At 46.9% G+C, this 22,594-nt stretch overlaps 1 protein-coding gene across 3 annotated transcripts in view; it reads left to right on the top strand.

The window, feature by feature from the left end:
* Positions 1 to 22,594, top strand: part of PPP2R1A (protein phosphatase 2 scaffold subunit Aalpha) — a 42,653-nt gene that overhangs the window by 8,500 nt on the left and 11,559 nt on the right. For all 3 annotated transcript variants that reach the window (XR_005986038.1, XM_041743725.1, XM_041743726.1), the window contains exons 2-9: positions 4,929 to 5,019; positions 8,883 to 8,983; positions 13,101 to 13,333; positions 14,259 to 14,406; positions 14,528 to 14,683; positions 17,347 to 17,461; positions 17,570 to 17,640; positions 18,078 to 18,212. Coding sequence is in view for 2 of the 3 variants with exons in the window: in XM_041743725.1 (XP_041599659.1) it covers positions 4,929 to 5,019; positions 8,883 to 8,983; positions 13,101 to 13,333; positions 14,259 to 14,406; positions 14,528 to 14,683; positions 17,347 to 17,461; positions 17,570 to 17,640; positions 18,078 to 18,212 (1,050 nt within the window). In the remaining variant the exon portion in view is untranslated. The remainder of the gene's footprint in view (positions 1 to 4,928; positions 5,020 to 8,882; positions 8,984 to 13,100; positions 13,334 to 14,258; positions 14,407 to 14,527; positions 14,684 to 17,346; positions 17,462 to 17,569; positions 17,641 to 18,077; positions 18,213 to 22,594) is intronic.

Raw genomic sequence — 22,594 nt, 5'->3', positions numbered from 1 at the left:
GACTGACAGGGACCTGCTTTGGGATCCGTACAGGATAATCTTCCAGCATTGTGCCATGATCAAGGAACAGTAAGGATTTCTTATTGATGTTATTCATAGCTGCTCCATCAGGAATGTCACAGAGAATCCAGCGAACAGTTGTTTCAAGTTAAGGGTTCATTTTTTCCTTCCATGACCAGTTTGGCAGCTCAAGGATTATATCACAGAATTGGGTCAGAGTATGCTGTTCTTTGACCTGCCCGATGGCCCCAAGATCGCTGTGTGACTGCAGATCCCCTTAAGAATACTTCCTAGAAGTCACACCCAGCATTCCCACTTGGATTTCACTGGCTGGGTATTAATTTCCTGGTCACGTTGGATGAAAAGGCAGTTCAGAAATGTCTCTTCCAGGGGGTTATGTGCACAGCTGAAAACTAGGGGTTACAAGCGTCAGCATAACCCAGTGCAGGAGCTCTCAACCTGAGGTCCATCTAGAATTCCAACGCAGGTCCATGAATTTGGATGGGAAAAATAACATCTTCATTTTCAATAGCCTGTAGCTCCAATTTAACTTTCCTCCTATTATGAATTGTATCACAATAGCAAAGTATAGTTTTAGTAAAGCCTGTGGAAATCATAACTGTTCACATCTGATGTCAACTGTTGCAGGTACTTCTAGAGTTTCATGTGTTCTCTATTTCAAAATTTGGTTATTAGACCTGCTAAGGGCACTCATCCCGTGTCCCCCCCACACACACACACACAATTAAAAACACAATTACAAATTGATGGTACCAGTTAAGCACCAGCTGACTGGTGTTCTAATCCTGGCTCTGCCACCTATAAGCAGTATGAGGTTACTTAACCTTCCTGTGCCTTTGTTTTCTCAGCCATGTAATGGGTGATCCTGAATACTCAGGAGGTTGCAAGGATCAAACAAGACATTAAGGCACCTAAAACGGTGCCTGGCACACAGTATGCACCATGAGAATATTTGCTATTTTTCTTTTGCTATGAGAAAAAGTAAAGGAGTCAGTGGACAGCTAGCCTGCTGCCACTTGTGCCCTTCTTGACAGCTGAACAAAGTCAGGATGCTGTCAACAGGATGAGATCATAGCTGTCATTATTGTCTTTGTTAGTCAAATTTATGTCACTTGCTACTCACAGTAACCTTCTGAGGATAGGTGATGTTATAATTCCCATTTCACAGGTGAGGAAGTTGAGGCTCAGAAAGGTACAAAGAGTGACCCAGGATCCCATAGCTAATATGTAAAGCTGCTTATTAGCCTCGAACCCAAAGTGATGTGGCTCCAGAGCACCATCCTGTGCTGCCTGTCTTGAGTGTTGATGGTGCTGTCTGTGCTGAAGAAAGCAGGCTGACATTCTCAACAACACCAAAGCCAGACTCTCCAGGGACAGCAGGAGGGAAGGGGCTTCTCCACCATAGCAGGGATGGCCTGATTCTTATGCGCCCACCTCTTGGGCATCTTTCCTAAACTACAGAGGTGTTGAGATTAAGAGTCTGGGTACCTGGCTTCCAGTCTGGTCTCTGCTGCTTTCTGACAAATGACAGCTGCTCTGTACATCAGTATCCTCACCCTTAAAACAAAACCTACCTCAGGGGCACCTGGGTAGCTCAGTGATTGAGCGTCTGCCTTTGGCTCACTCAGATTGTGATCCCAGGGTCCTGGGATCAAGTCCCTCCATCAGGCTCCCAGCAGGGAGCCTGCTTCTCCCTCCGCCTGTGTCTCTGCCTCTCTCATGAATAAATAAAATATATTTTTTTAAAAAGGTAATACCTCTCTCAGAGCTCAGTTCTAAGGATCAAATGTGTTACTTTTCCCCATCAAGTACTTGGATGCTGTCAAGCACATAGCAAGCAAGCAATAAATGTTAGCAGCTATTGTTGCTGGCATTATGCTTAGGCTCATTTCTTGCTAGCATCTCACTGTTGCTGCTCAGCTGTTGTCGCCCTGGCCCTTGTGTGCATTTCCCCATAGCTCAGCTAGAGAAGAATCCAAAGATCCAACTTGGAGGAAACAGGCAACTAAGTCAATATTCCCCCCAGTATTTTATTATGGAAAACTTCAAACCTACAGAACATTTAAAGACTTGTACAAGGGCCAGGAGACTACCACCCGTTGACCAGATTCAGCCCATGGCCTCCAAAAGGAAATGCAGTTTGGCTGGAACACAGCTCTTCCTGTTGGTTTGCATATTGTCTGGCTCTGTGGCTGCCTTTGTGCCAGGGCACAGTTGAATAGTTAGGATAGAGATGGTGTGGCCCCACATGCTGAAAATATGTAGTTTTGGCAATTTACAGAAAAGGTTTATATTTACCACCTCTATTCATTAACTGCTAATGTTCATCATATTTCATTTATTATGTTTTCATTGATTTGTCTCTATATGTGTTTTATTTTTTGGCTAAGTATGATTTGGACCTCATAATACTTAATCTCTTGATTCATTGCTGTCAGAGAAGAGAGTGTTTGGACCATGTTAAACCCAAAAACCCAGTGACATTGTAGGAGAAATGTGAGTGCATTTTTCTGAGAGGAGAGGCCACCATAGCATTTCCTTAGATCACATTATTGTCTGTGATCTCAGATTTTTAAACCCACGGACCAAGGAACTAATGTAGGATACCAGTCACTCACAGACCTCTTTAGGAAAAGAACTGGCTGAGGGAGCCCCATCCCTCCTTGTGCCTTTCCTTCCGGGAAGAAGGTGTCCGCTCTGCCCAGCAATGTGGCTTACTCACGGGGGTGTTTCCTTCCACTCCCACATGCATAACTTCACTTAATTCTGCTGCAGCCCAATGAGCCTGGATGAGAGGCCGCACCATTGAGCTGGAGAAACCAGTAAGGATTTCCATTGCCAGTGGACTGTGCCATCGAAGCATTTGGGTCCCAACTCTCTCAGTGCTCGCTTTGGCATGTGTCTGCCTGTCTGAGCCTGTCTCCACATGACGGGGGGTGTTGGATGCTAACCTCCCTAGGAGTGAGAGGATCGAGAAAGGTCCTAACACCTAAGTGCTTCATGTGAGACTTATCCTGTGTTAGCCAAATGCATTAGAGTCCTGGGTGCCAAAACAGATCACCACTCATTTGGTGGCTTACTGTAACAAAAATTATTCTCACAGTTCTGGAGTCTGTGAAGAAAATTGGTTTCATGCCTCTTTCTTAGGTTTTGGTGGCTGCTGGCAATTCTTGATGCGCCTTAGCTTGTGTGGATGCATCTCCTTGATCTCTCCCTCCATCTTCACTTGGCCTTCCCCTCCATGTGTCTCTATGTCTTCTTTTCTGTCTCATAAAAATACGATCATTGGCTGTGTAGAGAAAACTTGCACTCCTGTGTGTCTCCTTGACTCTCAAATCACTACCACACTCAACACTTCTGACACCACATGTAAGGTTTTTCTCATGCCAAGCAATTCTCTGTAATACTAGCTGGATGTCTTATAATTTGTTTCAGTTCTAGCACTAACCAGAGTCAGTACTGACCCCACAGATTAAGGGCTGTATCTCCCAAGACTGCCTCCCACTTCAGATGCCTGTGGCAGTAGGTCCCTCATGTTACCCACAACTTCTGTCAGATTTGGCTAAAAATTGGAGGTTTACTTGTCCTTAGATTTGGATATTTGCCAAAACAGCTCACAGAACTCAGGGAAAAACTTAACATCTCTCAGCTTATTATCTAATTAAAAAAATGATAAAGGATTCGAATGAACACCCACATGAGAAGCTATAGGGTGAGGTCTGTAAGGGTCCTGAGTACAGGAGCTTCTGTTCCTCTGCAGTTGGGATGTGCCACTCTCTGGTATGTGGTTGTTTTCACCAATCTGGAAGCTCCTCAAACCCTGTACTTTGAAGATTTTTATGAAAGTGTCATCATAGAGGCACGATTGATTATTAACTCCATTCCCAGCCACTTGGAAATGGCTTGGTCTTTTCGTGACCAGTCCCCACCAAGGAGCCCACCAATATTTGCTTCATTAGAAAAAAAGACATTGCTGTCACTCGGGAAATTGTAAGGGATTAAGGAGCTCTGTGTTAGGAATCAGGGTTATAAACTAAGTATTAGAATAGAAGATACTCCTAGTGTTTTTATCACTTAGGAAATTGTGAGGATTTTAGAAGCTCTGTGCAGAGCAGATACCAGTAAACATTTTTTCTGTTTCACAAGGGCTCCCCCTAAACTTGGGATGATCTCATCATGAGATGCTGTTTTAATTACACCTGCAAAGTCCCTATTTTCACATTTTTGAGTACTGGGAGGTAGGACTAGAGCATATCTTCTGGGGGCCGCTATTCAACCCATTAGGCTAGTGCTATCATTACTACAGCTAATAGTATTCCTGTTTATATACAACATTGTTATAATATTGTTTGTTCTGCAATTATCACTGCTAGCTGGTGTCCTGGGTTTCAGTCCCTGCCCCACACCATGTACCGTGTGACCCTTAGAAGGGACTTTGCTCCCTGAGCCTATTTCCTCCTAAGTAGAATGGGGCTTATAATATCTCTGACGACTAGGTTGTCAAGAGCACCTATGTGTGTGAGTGCCCAGCCTCTGATCTGGCTCAGAATAAACTTGCTGGAACATGGCCGCTCCTACTTGAGCATGTCAGGTGGTGCTGAATGCAAGAGGGGGCCAAAGAGAGGAGAAGGATCAAGTGTGTGGGGGTGCAGTGTATATAGTTTTAGAGAGTGGTCTTGGAAAGCACCACTGAGTGGTGCTCAGTAAGACTCAGTAGGTACTTTTGCTGAGGATGCTGCTACCATTGTAATTTATTGACTCTGTCACTTGGTAGGCGTGTGCCAAGTTACTCTTCCACATCCTTACCCACATGAGGCTTCCAGAAGCTGCCTGGATCCAGAGCTGTCACGTACCCCTAAGTCTGGACTTGCTAACATACTCCTCTGCTTTTCTTCTTCTCTCATTAGCTTCGTCTCAACAGCATCAAGAAACTGTCCACCATTGCCCTGGCCCTTGGGGTGGAAAGGACCCGCAGCGAGCTCCTGCCCTTTCTAACAGGTAAGGAGGTGGACTTCTGGGGCCCAGGCGGAGTGGGGACACCTGGGAGGTGGTTCCTTTTGGGGATTTAAGATTGTGAGTATCCACCCTGTGCCAAGCATGGTGGGATGGGGGCAGGATTGATGAAAGGGTTCTGCAGGCAGATAGAGCCAGGTTTGAATCACAGCACTAACAGAAGCTGGTATCTTGATGAGTTACTTAACCTAACTGTTCCTTACAGTGTTTACATATAAAGTACAGATAAACATGCATGTGCTATATAGCATTGATGTGAGCATTGAGTAACGGTAGTAGTTGCTGACGTTTGTCCTCTGCCTGCCTTTTGCCAGGAGGTGCTCTAAACCCTCTCCTGAGGATTGGGTTAGCTCATGGTCCTTACTGTGCTCAGTAAGTGCACATCAGCATTGTTCCCTGTGTTAATCTCACAACGGTTCCTTAAGGTGGGGAAGACCCCACTTTGTAGGTGAGGACACTAAGGATGAAGAGGTGAAGGAGTGCATTTGCCTACAGTGAGGAGGTGACTCTAGTCATGCTAGCTGCAGACTTTACAGCACTGGTTAATGACTCAGGATCCTGGTGACCTTGGTTCAAATCCAGGCTCCACCACTTTCTAGCTTTGTGACCTTGGACGAGGTATTTCACAGCTGCCTGCCTCTGATTCTTCATGTGTGAGATAGGCTTAATAGAACAACCCAATACGAAGATTAAATAAGATGCTATGTAAAGTGCTCACACGGTGCTCAGCATATGGGAAGAGCTCCTAAGTGTTAGCATTTAGACTGCCCTACCCCATGCACTCCTGACTGAAGATGTGTGCAAAGCACTTGGCACAGTATCTAAAGCACACCAGTCCACCAGTTAGTAGTAAATCCTCTGTTCCCACTATTCCTATTACTACTGTATAGTAGTTGAAATTGCAGCTGAAGTCTCAGTCACTAGTGAGACTCCTATCTGATCCTGTCATTGGGGTGTAATGGAGATGCTGGGGAGGAAGGGAGCGGAGATTATTGTTCCTTCTTTTGACATGTGGGGACATGAAGGCCTGCAGAGGTACAGGGACAGGTGGGTGGTAGGGTGGTGGGTTTGCCAGTCCTGAGTGCCAAGCAGCAATCTGGGATTAATCCTGTAGGTGAAGGCAGATAGTGCTGGAGGGTGGGCGGCCAAGATGTAGAAAATAACCTCCTGTGCACACAGCAGGGTGAGATGGGCAAAAAAATAGCAGAGGCAGCCAGCTTGGGGTCAGTGGCTGAGAACACAGACTGTGGGGTTGGGCTGCCTGGTTTTGTCCCAGCTATGATGTGCTTCATTTCTTACATGAAATGGGAATCCTCTAATATGTGGGCCATTGTTAAGATTTAGTGACTTTTCAAGACAGATTTCTTTGGGCTGCTGTCCTTAAGTGATGGCAGATTTTCTTTGCTTTGGCTTTACCCATTGCAAAATATTCAAAATAGCAATAGATACATTGCATCTTTCAGAAAAGATGCTACTGTTTCAGATAGAACAAGATGAAAGCCCTCTCTGAGCTCAGGCCTATGGAACATTCACAGTGTTATGAGGGGAGAATTACTGCCTGATGTCTCACTGTGTTAGAAACCAGTGTTGGTAATTTTTGGCCATAGTGAGATGTGGATGTGTCCAAGGTGAGTCAAATCACCTATGTGTGCTGGTGGCTAAAAAGTCACTTGCCATTTAAAGACTTGTACCTAGGCAAAAACTGGTGAAAAGTATCCCCAGAAGTCCTGGATTTGTCTTAAACACCTTGTGGTTTTATTGGGAAGGTATACGAAGGCAGGTTCCCTGAGGCAGAGGAGAGTGGCTTGATACCTGCCTTTAGTTGTGGCCATCGCATTTCTTCAAGTTCAAGAAAGAGTATTTTTTCTATTTAAAAGATCTGGGTTCATTTAAGCTAATACATGGTACAGTTAAAAAATACTTTGATGTAGGCCATTTGTTGCATATTTCATAAATATCTAATGCACACCACTATGTGCTATGAGATGGAGAACAAATCAAAGTTTGTCTTCATGGAGCTCCTTTTCAGGGAAATAGGTAGTGATGAGGCTAGAGAGAGAAAGTGGGAATAATGGTAAGAGAGATTCCTGCTAGTGGTCAGGGCAAATATTCCTGGGGATGTGACCTGAATGGCACCTACTTTATAGGACTTTAGGAGAAGAATGTTCCAAGTATGGGGAGAGGCAGGAGCAGGATGGACAGAGTGTTAGGGGGAAGATGTGAATTGGAGATTAGTACAGTGGCCACATAATGTGGGATCATGATATATGGAGTCTAGATTTTAATTCATGTTTCTCAGAAACCATTGGAAGATTGAAGTAGGGAAGTGTCATGATTTAAAGAATCACTCAGGATTCTGGGAGGAGGCTGAGTGGTTTGGGGGCCAGGGTAGAAGCAGAAAAACCAGTTAGGAAGCAGTTGCAGTGACCCAGCAAGAGATGGTCGTCAGAGTGATACTGAAGTGGAAGGTCAACAGGTCAGCCTCAGAGCAGTGGGGAGGAGGTGGCCCTAAGCCTTTGAGTCCAGAACAGGGAGACTGGGAAGGCTGTTCTGTAGAGGTGGGGACCATGAAAATACAAAGTGCTGGCAGTTCCTTCCGATTTGGCTTTCCAGGAACATGGCTTCACCAAGGAGTCTGGATCGCATACTGAGTTGAATATCAGGTGAGGTTAACCATGTACAGAGAGGGCCAGGGAAACTGAGGCTAGGAAGGACCCAGGCCTGGTGGCCCTGGAGCCATGCTAGCCTGTGTTCTCTGAAGCACTGACTTGGGCCAGGCCCCATGCTAAGCTCCTCATAGAAAACATCACTTCGCTTTGGTTTCACACAGCTCTGTTGGGATGTAGAGTGAGAAAACAGACTCACAGGTGAAGTGAATGGCCACACACTCAGCCAAGAGAGAGCAGAGAACCACCCCAAGGTGAGGAAGATGATGACAGCCCCAAGAGCTTAGAGGGTGGTGGTGAGGAAGCGACTCAGAGCTTGAACGTGTGAATAGAAGTAGCATTGACCAGGGCATGGTCACGTGGCATTCCAGCTGCAGGGGGGCCTGGGATGCCTGGCTGGGTTGCTGTATACTTGGCTTAATCTCAGAAAGTTGAAATACCAGCATAGAGGCCAGGGATGCTAGCATCTTCTGCCATAGCAGTCAGCAGTTCTAATGGAAGCATCTTCTGCCATATGGGTCAGCAGTTGAAAAAGGCCTTTGGGTTGAGCATTAGGACTCAGCAGCTCTGTCTTTACATAGTCATCCGTTCTTTTAACACACCTGGACTGAGCTACTGTGCTCATCTCTAGCAGAAACTGGGGTACAGAGAGGAGCCAGTCCTGGACTCCAAATATAAGGACTTTCATAGAGGTGGCTTGGGGTTTAGGGGAGTGTAGAGAAAGGATGTGCTCTGGTCTGGTCAGGAAACCTGAACTGAGTCTAGAAGGATGGAGAATTTCTCAGGCTAAAGAGAAAAATTAATTCTTGGCATAGAGGGCAGTGCTGAAGAAAAAAGCTGGACCAAAGCGAAAAGCCCCCATTGACCAGGCTCTGTGCTTATATGCATGGTTTTGTGTGCTCCTCTGTAATTCTCCCTCAGAGAAGTGGGTGCAGGTGCAGAAGTGGGTTTGCAGACTGGTTTCACTCCCCCAGTGTCCCTCACCTAGTAAAGGGCAGAAGGGGGCCTTTGGTGCTCTGTCCTGACCCAAGTCTGCATCTCCGATCTGTGTACCAGCTCAAGTGGAGGGGGGAGAGACTGAGTGCTTACAGAATGGAGCCTGCTTGCTCCCAGCTTGAGTCACCCAGAGTCTTGGGTCAGCTTTGGGGTGGGGCTATAACAGAGTCTGTCTTGGTTCCACAGATACCATCTACGATGAGGATGAGGTCCTCTTGGCCCTGGCGGAACAGCTGGGAACCTTCACCACGCTGGTGGGAGGCCCCGAGTACGTCCACTGCCTGCTGGTGAGTCTGGGAGGCAGGGAGGTCCCCTTGCCCACCCGTTTGGGGGTCACCTTCAAGGAACAGGCAAGCGTTGGACATTCTCTTTAATCCAGTAGATTAGTAGTGGCATTCATATAGCAATACCAAAGATGTACTTGTTTACCTTACTGTTAGCTGGGTACGCCTGACCAGTGCCAGGCCCTACCTGGCACTGTACATATAGGGCTCTGGGTGTGGAAGCCATCTGAGTACTACCACTTCTTTGCTGTGTGACTTGTAAGAGTTACTTAACCTCTCTGTTAAACTTTACTCATCCGTAAAATGGGAGTCATTAAAACATCTTTATAATTAATTTAAGCCCCCCCCCAAAAAAATTAATTTAAGCCGTTGGCACATGGCAAGTACCATCAGGTATTAGCTGCCAGTGTCATTAAGCTGTATGTTTTGAAGTCATGTCCACCCTTTGGGGTAGAGACATTTCTATTTTGTAGATGAGCCACTGGGCATCTGAGAGATTAAGTGTCTTGGCCAAGGCCTCACAGGTAGTAGCAGAGTTGGGATTCTAGGTGCCTGCCTATGCACCCCTGTTCTTGGTGATGGCTAGGGACACAAAGATGGGTCAGATATTAATAGTAACTGCTATTTGTGAGAAGACAAAGGAGAATTCCATTGTCACCAGGGAAAGAGTCCAGTCCTGTGATCTGGGAAGGAGAAGCCTCAGGGCTTTCCCAGTCCCCTGGTTTTCATTGTTCCTCAGAGCCCGCGGCCACTGCTACAACCTGCTCCCCTCCCCTCACCCTGCCCCAATAATTCTGTATGTCATGGTTTCTAAAGACACAGCTTTATATTTGACATCTGCGCTTAATGATGCCTTAACACTTTTCATTAGCAGCCTTCTTCCTCCTTGCATTGTGTGAAATAATGGCACTTCTTAAAATTGGGGGAATTTGGGGTTTGAGCAGATATGGTAACTTTTCTTCCAAGCAGTATTAGGTCTGAAGAAATTGGATAATTATCATTAAATTCTAGTCTGTCAGCTTTCATCTGTGTGTGCGTGTATAATTGATGTGTATGTATACGTAGACAATTGTATGCAAATGTGATCATTTCCTACATTTTACACAGATTAGGGCTGTTTAACACAAGGAACATGATGAGGTCTGGGGACCAGCCTGAAAAGGGTCCTGTGTGTCCCTTGAAACTTTCTGCAAGCCCTAACATTTATCAGTTTTTCTGAGAGAATTTGTGGCTTTCAGCAGCACCTCAAAGGACTTGGGAACAGAAAACGCTGATCCTGTAGCTTTAACAAGGGTCCCTTGGGCCCTCAGGTGGTATAAGACTCAGGCTTGCTGGGGAGCAGGACTGGAACCCTGGAGTCCTTCCCTTACCAGGTCAGGGTCATCCCACACTTACTTTGAGGGAGAGTCACAAGGCCTCTGGGGCTGGTGTTCATGATGTTCACATCAGCTGGCAGACATATCCTGAGGGCCCTGGTCCAGGGAGCACTGGAAACCCAGAGGCCAGGTCCCAGGTCCGAATGCTAGTGCTCCTTGGTGCCTGTAGGTACCTTGCACACAGTCACCTGTCATGTCCCTCAGTGACCCTGTGACATACATACTCGTACCAGCCCCAGTTCACAGATGAGGAAACAGGCTCAAGGTCTGGTTTACGAGAATTGCCTGAGCTGAGAAGAGACCGTCAGGATTTGAACCCAGTCCCCTGCCTCTTAACCACTGCTGCTCCTTTCTACTACCCTCTCAGGGGCTCTCAGTTGCTCTATAGGCTGATTAGAGCTGGACAAGAGAGAAGCTGGGGGACCTTAGAACCTGGAGGAAGCCCTTCACCTGTTTCAGATGGGATGGGGGAGCTGTCAGTGAAGGCTTCCTGGAGGAGGTGGCAGTGGATCTGGATTTTGACAAAGAGAAATGGAAAATGGCTACTGTGCAGTTTGTTCATTCCACAAACATGAGTACCAGCTATGGGCCTTGGGAACCCAGAGGTGTGTCAGAGCCAATCCCAGCCCTTGTTCTCTGTAGAGGTGAAATGGAGTTAATTTCATAGGGATCCATGTAGCTACAGCACAAGGATTGATTCTGTATCCACAACTTTTAACCCTTTTGGAATTGTGGATCCCTTTGAAAATCTGATGAAAACTCTAGAGCCTCTCCTAAAAGTACAGTGATTTTAGGAGGTTCACACCTCTCCCCTCCCCTGTATCTTCTCTGGGTTTGAGAACTCTACCCTCTCTCCTTCATAGGGAGGCCCCCCAGTATAGCTTTTCATTGTGGGAAAGCATTACTTGAAGTTTCCTAGACCTGCATCTTTCTGGGCCCCACACTGATTTTTTTTTTATTTGTGCTGAGCCTGGTCTCCTGGGTGATCCTGTTGTGGTCCAGACCTCGCTGCGAGAACCACAGCCTATAGCAACCCACTAGGGCAGACACCATCATGTGACCTAAACACTGCTTGGCTTTGGTCCCCAGGCCTCTATTATGACCAGTTACTCTCTCTGAATGGAACAGGTTAAGCTCCACCCAGAATCACTCATCACATACTGATTGAGTACCCACATCCCATATGCCAGCCTGGGAAGCAGAAAACCCCAGAATGAGGAGGAACAGTTCCTATGGTAGCCTAGTGACACCACCTTCGGCCATACTTCCATGAACCAGTCCAGAATCAGGAACCCTGTGATAGCATGGTATTATGACAGAGGCCACACACTTGGTGGCCTAGTGTTAATGTTTTCCTTTTGAATCGTTGTCAATCTTTTGTAAATGAGATTTTTTTTTGTTCATTTTTATTGTGTTTAAATATACAAATTTAGCCAGTTTTAAGTGTACAGTTTTGTGGCATTAGGTATATTCACATTGTGGTGCAACCATCACCGCCACCTAACCTCTTCCCAAACTGAAATTGTCCCCATCAACCAGTAATTTCCCATATCTTCTTCTCCCCTGCCCCTGGAGCCTGCCATTCTACCTTCTGTGTCTATGAATATGGTAACTCTAGGATCTACATATAAATAAATCCTACAACGAGTGACCATTTCTGACTGCCTTATTTCAAGCAGCATAATGGCTTCAGTGTTCATGGTATAGCACATGTTAAATGAGATTTTTGGCATATACACAACTGGCCCTTTTGGCTGCTTTTGGAAAATAATTTGCTTTTACCAGCTGTGTTTTCCTACGGTGGCAGCTGATGGAGCTGGGAAGCAGCTGTCCTCCTGAGGCTAGTTGCCACAGTTTCTGCCTCTTTCCATTGTCCCCACCCACCACCTTTGCTCCTTGCTCCATTTTGTTGCCTGCCTGGGCCCTGGAGCCATTTCCAGGTATGATTTCCTGCCTTCTACACATGTCAGGCCACACTGGACTTCAGAGTGCAGACCTTCACACTTTCATTTGAACAGACTAGAATCACTTAAGCCTCTCTTTTTACAGTCTAATGGTTGAGTTCCCGCCCTGCCTGGGGAGCTCTGCTGGGCTCTGGGGACGTAGTGATAAGCCAGTCCAATGTCCCTAAAGGAGCACAACCCCTCAAGGCCTTGCAGTCCGAGCCCCAGGTTCCCCAGTCACGTGAGCTCCTGGGGGCAGTCTCCTATCAGAAGCCACAGCCATGCTTTCAACCCTTTGCAAGCTCAGGAGCTAGGTGGCCTGGTTTGGATCCTGGCTTGGAGCTAGCGCTAGCGTGGGCAAGTTACTGAACTTATCTGCCTCAGCTTCCGCTTCTGTAAAATGAAGACTGTCATGGGACCTTCACAGAGCCAGCGTTGTCCCCTCCCCCATCCCAAGTTGTGTGACACAGTGACCCTGCTTAGAACATCTAGCAAAGAGATGTTCCAGTCAGTATCCACAATTTGTTTGTGCACTGTGAGGAACTAATGACAGCTGTGGCCTTCTGCTCAGAAAGCGATGTGTATAATTGTGAGGTTCATGGCCCCCAGTGAAGCTTCTTCAAGGACCTCTTTGTGATGTTCTTTGTTAGGGCTCTTCAGGAAGGCCTGCTGGGTGAAGGCTGGGATGGAGAAGTCACAGAAGGTTTCTCAGAAGAGATGAGCTACAAAGGGCATGGGGTTGGGGTCAAGGCTGGGGTAGTGGGGAGGAGACCTGCTGTGACCTTGTACTATGTGCTGCAGCCACCCCTGGAGTCGCTGGCCACGGTGGAGGAGACGGTGGTGCGGGACAAGGCGGTGGAGTCCTTGCGGGCCATCTCGCATGAGCACTCACCCTCTGACCTCGAGGCCCACTTCGTGCCACTGGTGAAGCGGCTGGCGGGTGGCGACTGGTTCACCTCCCGCACCTCGGCTTGTGGCCTCTTCTCTGTTTGCTACCCCCGCGTGTCCAGTGCCGTCAAGGCAGAACTTCGACAGTGAGTCTCAGCCTCCCCTCAGCTTGACCCCTTCTCTCAGGCTCTGCCCCCACTCCCACACCCGTGCCTTAGAGAGCCTGTGTGCCCAGGGCTGATCCAGACACAGCCTCTTGTTCATTTAGGAAATGAAGAATTGATAGCTCCTTTCTCCCTTTGGGCATTGTGAGGATTTACAAGAATTACCACATATAAAGTGCTTAGAACAGACTCTGGCCCATAAAAGCACCCCACCCTGTGACGTTACCATCTTAGACCTGCCGCTGGTCCAGAACCTGCACAGATACACTGGTGAAGTTTGGCTGCTTGCTCCACCCTCTTGCCCTTAGGCTTGATACCCCAGAGAATTCCTTGTATGTAAGGCTCACCTCCAGGAACAGTGAATGAAAATTAAAAACTTAATGGTTTAAAACTTCCCATTAGTATGTGTTCCCCCACTCTGCACTGTTTTTACTCACCAACTCCACAGACTGTTGAGCTGCAAGCCAAGGCCCTGAGCTCTTACACAGGACAGAATACTGGCTTAAAGCTGCCCATATGTGCTTAGAGATCTGCATGTGTATGTGCATGCATGCATTCCCCCACACTCCTGAAAAGTAAAATTAAAACCTTTGGGGGACTCCTGACCAGCATCTTAGCTCAACAACTTTATAGGGTCAGCACCTGCCATTCACTGGGCCTAACAATGTATAGATCTGCTTTTATACACGTTATCTCATTTAAATCTCATCATGACCTTGTGCGGTGGGAACGGTCACCATTAGCTTTTTATAGGCCTGGGAAGACTTAAGAGAGCTTGTTGCTTGCCCATGGTCACTCAGGCAAAGCCAGACTTGCATGATTAGTCTGTGCTTTCTCCTCACTGCCTCTCCATGCTGCTGTGGGATCCTAGGCATTCCTCCTCCTGAGTCCCACTTCCAACTCCTAGGTACTTCCGGAACCTGTGCTCAGATGACACCCCCATGGTGCGGCGGGCCGCAGCCTCCAAACTGGGGGAATTTGCCAAGGTGCTGGAACTGGACAATGTCAAGAGTGAGATCATCCCCATGTTTTCCAACCTGGCCTCTGACGAGCAGGTGGGTTCTGCTCCCCAGCCGCCTACTCCATCTCCTTCCCCTGGCAGACCCTGTATCTGAGAGGGAGTCCCAGAGCTAATGGGCCTCTGGTGTCCTAACCCTGCTCTGATCCTCTCCCTAGGACTCAGTGCGACTGTTGGCAGTGGAGGCATGTGTGAACATCGCCCAGCTACTGCCCCAGGAAGATCTGGAAGCCCTGGTGATGCCCACCCTTCGCCAGGCTGCTGAGGACAAGTCATGGCGTGTCCGATACATGGTGGCCGACAAGTTCACAGAAGTGAGGATTGTTAACAACTCACAAATCGGGAAACTGAGGCCCTCAGAGGGGTAGGGATGGTGCCACATATAGGAGCTGGGGTTTTAGTTAAACAGATTATCAGATGTTTGAGCAATAAGATCTCTGATCATCTGGCCGGGTCTCACTTCATAATGCCCATGCTCGTTGAGTAATAGTGGCAACCTAAAATGCTGTGTAGGGAAGGATTCTGAGGCCAGGTTGTTCTGTGGAGAGCTCTGGGAGCAGAGAATGGTAGTGTGTGTGTGCTTTCATCATAATCGAACAGCTCCTTTTACAAAAGAGAAGGCCTGGCCTGTGTTAGTTTTGGGGGCTGCCATAACAAAGTACCACAGACTGGAATAGTACTTTATTCCCTTGCTGTTCTGGAGGCTAGAAGTTTGAAATTAAAACGTCAGCTGGGATGGTTTTTCCAAGCAAGATCTCCCCTTTTAAATTAATTAATTAATTAATTAATTAATTAATTATTGGGAGCGCAGGGTCAGGGGAGCAGAGGGAGAGGACAAGCAGACTCCACACTGAGCACAGAGCCCACCAAGGGCTCAGTCCCAGGACCCTGAGATCATGACCTGGGCCAAAACCAGGACTCCAGCACTTAACCAACTGAGCTACCCAGGTGCCCCTCCAAGCCTTCTTTCCTTGGCTTGTAGATGTTCTTTTCCTGCATCTTCACATGGTCTCCCCTCTGTGCCACACCTGTGTCCTAACCTCCCCCTCTTATTTTTTTTTTTTTTAATTTTTATTTATTTATTTATGATAGTCATACAGAGAGAGAGAGAGAGAGAGGCAGAGACACAGGCAGAGGGAGAAGCAGGCTCCATGCACTGGGAGCCTGATGTGGGATTCGATCCCGGGTCTCCAGGATCGCGCCCTGGGCCAAAGGCGGGCGCCAAACCGCTGCGCCACCCAGGGATCCCAACCTCCCCCTCTTATAAGAATTCCAGTTATTTTGGATTAGGACCACCTAAATTACTTCTTTCAAAATCCAGTCTTCAAATACAGTCACTTTCTAAGGTACTGAGGAGTTAGGACTGTAATATACCAATTTTGGAGGCTCAGTAGTTCAGCCTGTTGCACAGCTCAAAACTTTGGTCAGAGTGACATCACCAGGCAGACAGGACAGGGGCAAGATCCCAAGACAGTGCTCTTTCCACAGAGACCCAAGTTTGCATATCCTGTCATCATGTTTATTGATCACCAGCCCTTTTATGAGTGCTGGGGATTCAGTGGATTCAGCACATTCCTAGCCTCCAAAGAGCAGGTAGCCTGAAGGGGAAGGTCCACAGAGCTAGATGGAAACTGTCAGTGCCAATCTGACAAACCTGCATGGGGCATTGAGAAGAGGAGATGGTGCTGCAGCTAGTTTTAGAAGACAGATGGGTGAGAGCTGGGGTAGGACTGTGTTCCAGCAAAAAGGACGGCATGTGTGTGGGGTCCTGGGAGTCCAAAGCCAGTGTGAGAGAGCACACAGGGCTTCCTCTTAAGGTCCCCATGTGAGAGAAAGCTGGAGAGAAGCTCGGGGTTTGAGCCATGGGAGCCACTCCACCCTGTGGCTCCATGTTCCCGTAAGTGTGCTTATTTACATCATGTTCGCTGGAAGGACTCAGAGCCTCAGGATGACATTTCCTGGGACCATTGATGTTCCTGTGAAACTGTTCCCAGGAGGCTCAGTACCATGGTTAAAGACAATTCTTCCATCCTTGGCTTCTGGACAGCATGAACGGGATTATGTTGGGTTTCATTTTATTTTATTTTTTAAAAGATTTTATTTATATATTTATGCAAGACAGAGAGAGAGAGAGAGGCAGAGACACAGGCAGAGGAAGAAGCAGGCTCCATACAGGGAGCCCGACATGGGACTCGATCCCAGGTCCCCAGGATCACACCCTGGGCTGAAGGCAGCACTAAACTGCTGAGCCACCCGGGCTGCCCTACATTGGGTTTTATATAAAAGCTCAACAAAGGCAAGTATTTTAGATTCAAGCAATGTCTGGTGCCCAGGAGACACTTAGTAAATGTCTGTTGAATGTCTAACAGGCAACATTTGCCCCAGGTAGCGTTGGGCCCATCAGGGTTTCTGTTCATTGTTGTCTTAGTCATGAGCTATCCTGCTTCCTACTAAGTCTTCAGGAGCCAGCTTTGAAGCAGAACACAGGTGCCTTCCCTGGCATGCCTTACCCCATCAAACTTGATGCGTTTAATTATATGACATGAGTAATATGTGGTTTGATAACCAATTTGAAAAATATAGAATATAAATTAAAATGAATGTTTAATATTAAAATTAATAAATTACAAAAAAAACCCCGAAGAGCCATTATATCACTAGAATGTTTTTGGATCAGATAATAGAAAACGCTATCCCAAAGAGCTTGAGCAGTAAGGAGACCTATTATTTTTAATGCAGACAGCACCACTATGCAGTAGGTACTGTCATGGCCCTCATTTTGCTTTTGAAGAAATGGGCTCAGAGAGGCTTGGAGTCTCACTCAAGCTCACCCCATGGTGCTAGGAGTATATTTCAGCAGTGATTCCAAGGGCTGTGTTCTTCTTACCCCAGTTCTGGTGCCTTTAACTTTGATTCTGGTCTCATTCACCCAGAGTACCTGCCCAGCCCTCTCACTCTCCCTGCTTTCTGTCTGCAGCTCCAGAAAGCTGTGGGGCCTGAGATCACCAAGACAGACCTGGTGCCCGCCTTCCAGAACCTAATGAAAGACTGTGAGGCTGAGGTGAGGGCCGCAGCCTCCCACAAGGTCAAAGGTTGGTGCTGGCAACCAGAAAACAGCAAATGGGGGGTGTCCAAGGGGCTTGAGGCAGAACCAGGACATCAGGTCTCACCTGCCTCTGCCTCCCTTTCCCCTCCCACAGAATTCTGTGAAAATCTCTCTGCTGACTGTCGGGAGAATGTGATCATGACCCAGATCTTACCCTGCATCAAGGTAATGGGGAGATTGGTAGGAGGAATAGGGGAGATCTTAGCCTGCTGAAGAGAAGGGGTGGACATTGGGCTTTGTGGACATTCAGAGGCAGACAATCCCCAGCCTTCTAGGACCAGGCAGTCTTGGGTTGGAAGCAGTTGGGGTCCCCGAGTGCAGGCAGAATCTGAAGTTTAGGGCTGAGCTTGGAGGTGAGAATGGTTCCCCTCAAAAGTTCCAAGAGCTTTGGGATGAGGGTGGGAGGCTTTCAGGAGCAGGGCTCATGGAGCTTGAAGTAGGTGAGACAGGTAAGAAACTGCCTTATACCATTGTACCCTAAATCATCCCTGCTCTGTGAAGGAGAAGGGCTCAGGCCTCTTAGGAGGTGGAAGTCTGCTTGGTCACCTGCTGCTGCAGGGGTCGTTCTGACCCTGTGGCACCCACTTCCTTCTCCCTCCCAGGAGCTGGTGTCAGATGCCAACCAACACGTGAAGTCAGCCCTGGCCTCAGTCATCATGGGCCTCTCCCCCATCCTGGGCAAAGACAACACCATTGAGCACCTGTTGCCCCTCTTTCTGGCTCAGCTGAAGGATGAGGTAAGGGTGCTGGGAAGGCCTTGAGACCTGGGTTGGCAGAGGTGACAGGTAGGTCAACTACTTTGCCAGATTGGCCAGAAATCTCCTAGAATCTTAACTGACACTCAAGTCTAGAATGAGTTGAATACTGGTGGGCACGCCGGGCTGTGCATTCACTCATTCACTTTATTAGGCAATGGTTTTGCGTGCCTTTGCTCTGTGCTAGTTCTTCTTCTGGGTATCAAGCATATCAGAAAAGACTAAGACAGTTTTGCTCCTCAGAGACCTTCAGATTAATGGTGAGAGAGGCAGTTGGGCAATCCCATGATTCTATGATACATAGGTGCTGTGATATGTTCAGGTCTTGGGATTTAGGTGAAGATGCTGTAATGAAGACCCTCATAATACAGTAGCTTACGTAAGATAATTTTTTCACAAGAGTTCACAGCTAGGTGGGCCTACACTGGGAGTTAGCCCTGCTGACCTCTGTACTCTTTGGGTATGAGGCAGCTGCTCTGATTTTCACCACCCCCAGCTAGCATACAGGCAGAAGGGATTAGACAGCAGGAAGTGTAGTCCTCGTTAAGGGCAAGGCTCAGAAGAGAGCACCCATCATCCATCTCTTTGCACCCTACATTCCTCATTGGCCAGAGCCAGTCCTGTGACCACACCTTGCAGTTCAGTTGGCCCAAAGTACAGGGAATCTGAGCATGTGCCAGGTGATGGCTAGACAGGTTGTGGGGTGATAGCCAGGGAGGGAGTTTGGACTTGAACTATGGGCAGCCAGAGGAACTGGAACAGATCTGGGTGTTAGAAAGGAACCCTGGGGTTACTGTCAAAAAGAAGGATTGCAGTGGGGAAGCCAGAAAAGGTGCAGGGAGACCAAACTTGTGGGGGAGGTGTGGTTGCAGAGATGTGGTCAGGACCATGTGGGGCAGGGGGTGGTTTGCACGCTCCATGGTTTTTGTCCTGGTGGTTGATCAGGCAGATAGATGGTGAGACTGTTCACTGGTGTGTGACTTCCATGCTGCCAAAGGCCTCAGTCTCTTTCCACCAGCACCTCCAGCCCACGCAGTGCTTGGAAATCATGTCAGCTTTGAATCCTCTGCCCTGCCCCAAAATAGCACATTTTAAAATTCTGCCTATGATGGGATAATCTCTCAGCCCCAGAATTACAAAGCAGGGTTTTCTTATGTGGAAGACAGTGTGCCTTTTAAAAAGAACCTTAGTAATCTTACTTTTGATCATTTATTTGTATCACTTGTTAAAGTTTAAGCCATAATTAATTTTTATGACTTAAATTTTAGGACCCAAGTAAAGTGCTTCACACACGTTTACTTTTATAGGCATGTTTTCTGTGGCTATAACTTGTTATAAATATAATTTGTATATACTTCTGCTTAAATGGGAAGAGCTTGGCTGGTGAGAGTCCCTCAAATTGGCTCCTGTGTCCTTTTAACACCTCACCAGAGTTTGGGGGAGCATTTTGCTTTCTGGCATCAAGGAAAGATCCACATTCAGCCTGAGTGTGAAGGTGAGCCCACATGGGCAAAAACAGAGCCAGAGCCAGTTTCTGGTCCTGCTGCACCTTTAGCAAGTGCTTCACGGTGATCTTCTCCTACAGCACCAGGGCAGTTTCCCTTGCAAAGAAGGAAAGAGAAAAACCCATCATGGTTTTCTTGGCTTATATTTAAAATTTCAGTTTTAGATCTATAAACTTTATATTTTATGTTTGATAAGGTTTATAAACTTACCCAAATAAAAAGGGCCTTTTTCTGGGTATGCCTAAACAGGAGTTTTTTTGTTTTGTTTTTTTTAAATGGGGTAAAGCATTGTATTTGCGCCTTCTCTTCTTTTGTGTTAAGGACACTGTTCCTTACATACCAAGGGCTCAGAGGTGATCTAGGAGCGAGGCAAAAGCCAGCCCTGTCTTTGGAAGGGTAGGTTTTGGACAGTCTAGGCCTGCTGAGTTAACCTTTCACTGTACACACTCACTTGGTTTATTGGTTGATTTTTGAGCCTTGTTTGTTGTTGTTGTTTGTTTTTTATGATCAGAATAGTTTCAACAAAGAAATGTTTTTTTCTGCCTTCTCTGAGAGTAAGTTGTGGTTTGTGGGAAAGCCCTCATCTGAGAAAGGCTTTTCCTGTCTCTGGTCTCTGGCTGACACTCAGTCTCAGAATTATACCTGACCTTTTCAGATGCCCCAGCAGGGATTGCTCTTCAGCTCTGGTTCAGAGTTCCTCCACTGGGCCTTCTGAGTTGGGCTCTCTGATGCTTGGGAATGGGGGGAAGTAAGTCTCTTGACGCAGGAGGCGTGATTTGGCTCCTGTGCTGCGGCAAGCCCTAGTAGGTTTTGTTGGGTCCTCATTTCTTTTTGCCTCCAGAGGTGAGACTTATGTGGGTTGTAAGTCTTTATGTACTACATGTACATAAATACATGTAGTATTTTCCATCTTTAGAATTGTAACATTCAGAAAAAGGAAAGAGGCCCATTCACTGTCAGGACATTTCTCTCACAGCCCTGGATAGGTGCTGTAACTCCCTTAATTCTTCATCATATTTGAAAATAGGCCAGACTCAGCCTATGGGTCTCCACACAGTACAGAAAGGCCATCATGATGGTTTTATATGCATTTCAAATGTTTTTTTATTCAGTGAAACCTCAATCTAGTTAATTTTCAACATATTCAAAGAAGAAATTTCCCTCTATATTGGGTGTTACAGATGCCTTCATACTAAGTGAGGAAAGTATGAAAGACTCTCTCCTTGCCCTTCTCAGCCCTGACTCTGACCACATCTTGGTCCACCCAGTTGACTTGGATCATCTTCATTATATTCTGCTGGAGTAGATTCTGACACATGCACATCCAGACTAACTCGCTTTCCTAGACTGGGGTTAGAGTGGCATGGCAGATGGAGCTGTTCTCACTCCAGAAATCTTTCTAAGGAAAACAAAGAATAGGTATACAATCTCTAACCATTATGACAGTTCAGGCTTTTACAAATGTGAGGTACAATGTTAATTTAAGAAAAGCAACTGAGGGGCGCCTGGGAGCTCCACTGGTTAAGTGTCTCACTCTTGATTTTGGCTTACATCATGATCTCAGGGTCATGAGATCAAGCTCTGAGCCTTGCATTGGGCTCTGTGCAGGATGTGGAGCCTGCTTAAGATTCTCTCCTTTCTGCCCCTCCAGTCCCCCCCAACACTCTCTCTCTTTAAAAAAAAAAAAAAAGAAAGAAAAAAGTTAACTTAATGTTTAGTTATTTACCTGAGTTTATGTAACTTATGTAATCAGCATTTTGCAAACATCTGAAACCACTCTATAAGATTTAAACAGCTGTCACAGAAAAAGGAAACCAACACAGTGGTCAGTACTGGGATATTTCTGCCCTCTTTCAGTATCCTTGGCTCTAGAAAGAAATGAACTAATACCATCTTGGGAGGGGAAATGGGGTTGGTTCTTAGAATTCTTTTTTAGCCATTGGACTAGCCAGCAGGAAGTTGTCTGCCTTGTGTTCCTAAATGAGAGCCTTACTGTGTTAAGTAAAGGAAAGAGGCACTTGTTGGCAGGACTCTGGGGAGTTTACTTGAGAGGTGCCAGCCGAACCCGTCTTGTCTTCTCAGCAGTTGCCTTACTTTTCACTGCTTTTGCTGCATCTGTGTCCCCACTACCATGCTCAGGTTCAGTGGTTTGCTATAAAACCCTTTCAGAAAAGCTGTTACAATTGTGGTTACTGTTGGTCACAGGCAAAGGACAAATGAAAGTCAGCAAGGGAACAGGTGCCCTGGGGAGCCTCAGCATGAGGATCCCAGTGTCTTCTCCCATGGAGTCCTGTGGACACTTCTTGAATCCCCCACGGGTGACATGTGACAGCACCCATAGAGTATTGCCAACCACAGAAGGTGGTTGAAGGTCACTGTGCCTTGATTTCCAGGGATTTTATTGGGAATTGGTCACATACCCATAGAATGGAGCTGCCTGTATGTTGACCTCAGTTACTCTGTCTCCAAGGCCCTCTAGAGGTCAAGTTAATTGCTTGATCCTTGCTGTGGAGTCATGTTGTTAGCATAGTCTGTCTGGCACAGCCCAAGTCTCCCAGGTAACCACAAAGACCTCTCATCAGGCAGGATATTCCGGGGACTTAGAGATATTCTCACAGAAGCTGGTCAAGGACCCAACCCTTGTTAGGAATGTGCCTCATTTGAGCAACCTGGACCTGCTGAGTTAACCCTTTATTGTACTGCACACTTGTTTACTTGAGTCACTGAATTGTGTCTTATGTGGTTCAATTTAGGATTCCTTGTGATGTCTGCCATCTAGGAATGTGTAATTTGACACAAGGATCTAGTAGGGCTTCTGTTTGATTAATAAGAACTAACTGTGTTTATGTATCTTTTCGT

Source organism: Vulpes lagopus, chromosome 2 (assembly GCF_018345385.1).
Source record: "Vulpes lagopus strain Blue_001 chromosome 2, ASM1834538v1, whole genome shotgun sequence".
Lineage (NCBI taxonomy): Eukaryota > Metazoa > Chordata > Mammalia > Carnivora > Canidae > Vulpes > Vulpes lagopus.
The sequence above is the reverse complement of the archived record's forward strand: the minus strand, read 5'-3'. Positions and strand labels throughout refer to the sequence as shown.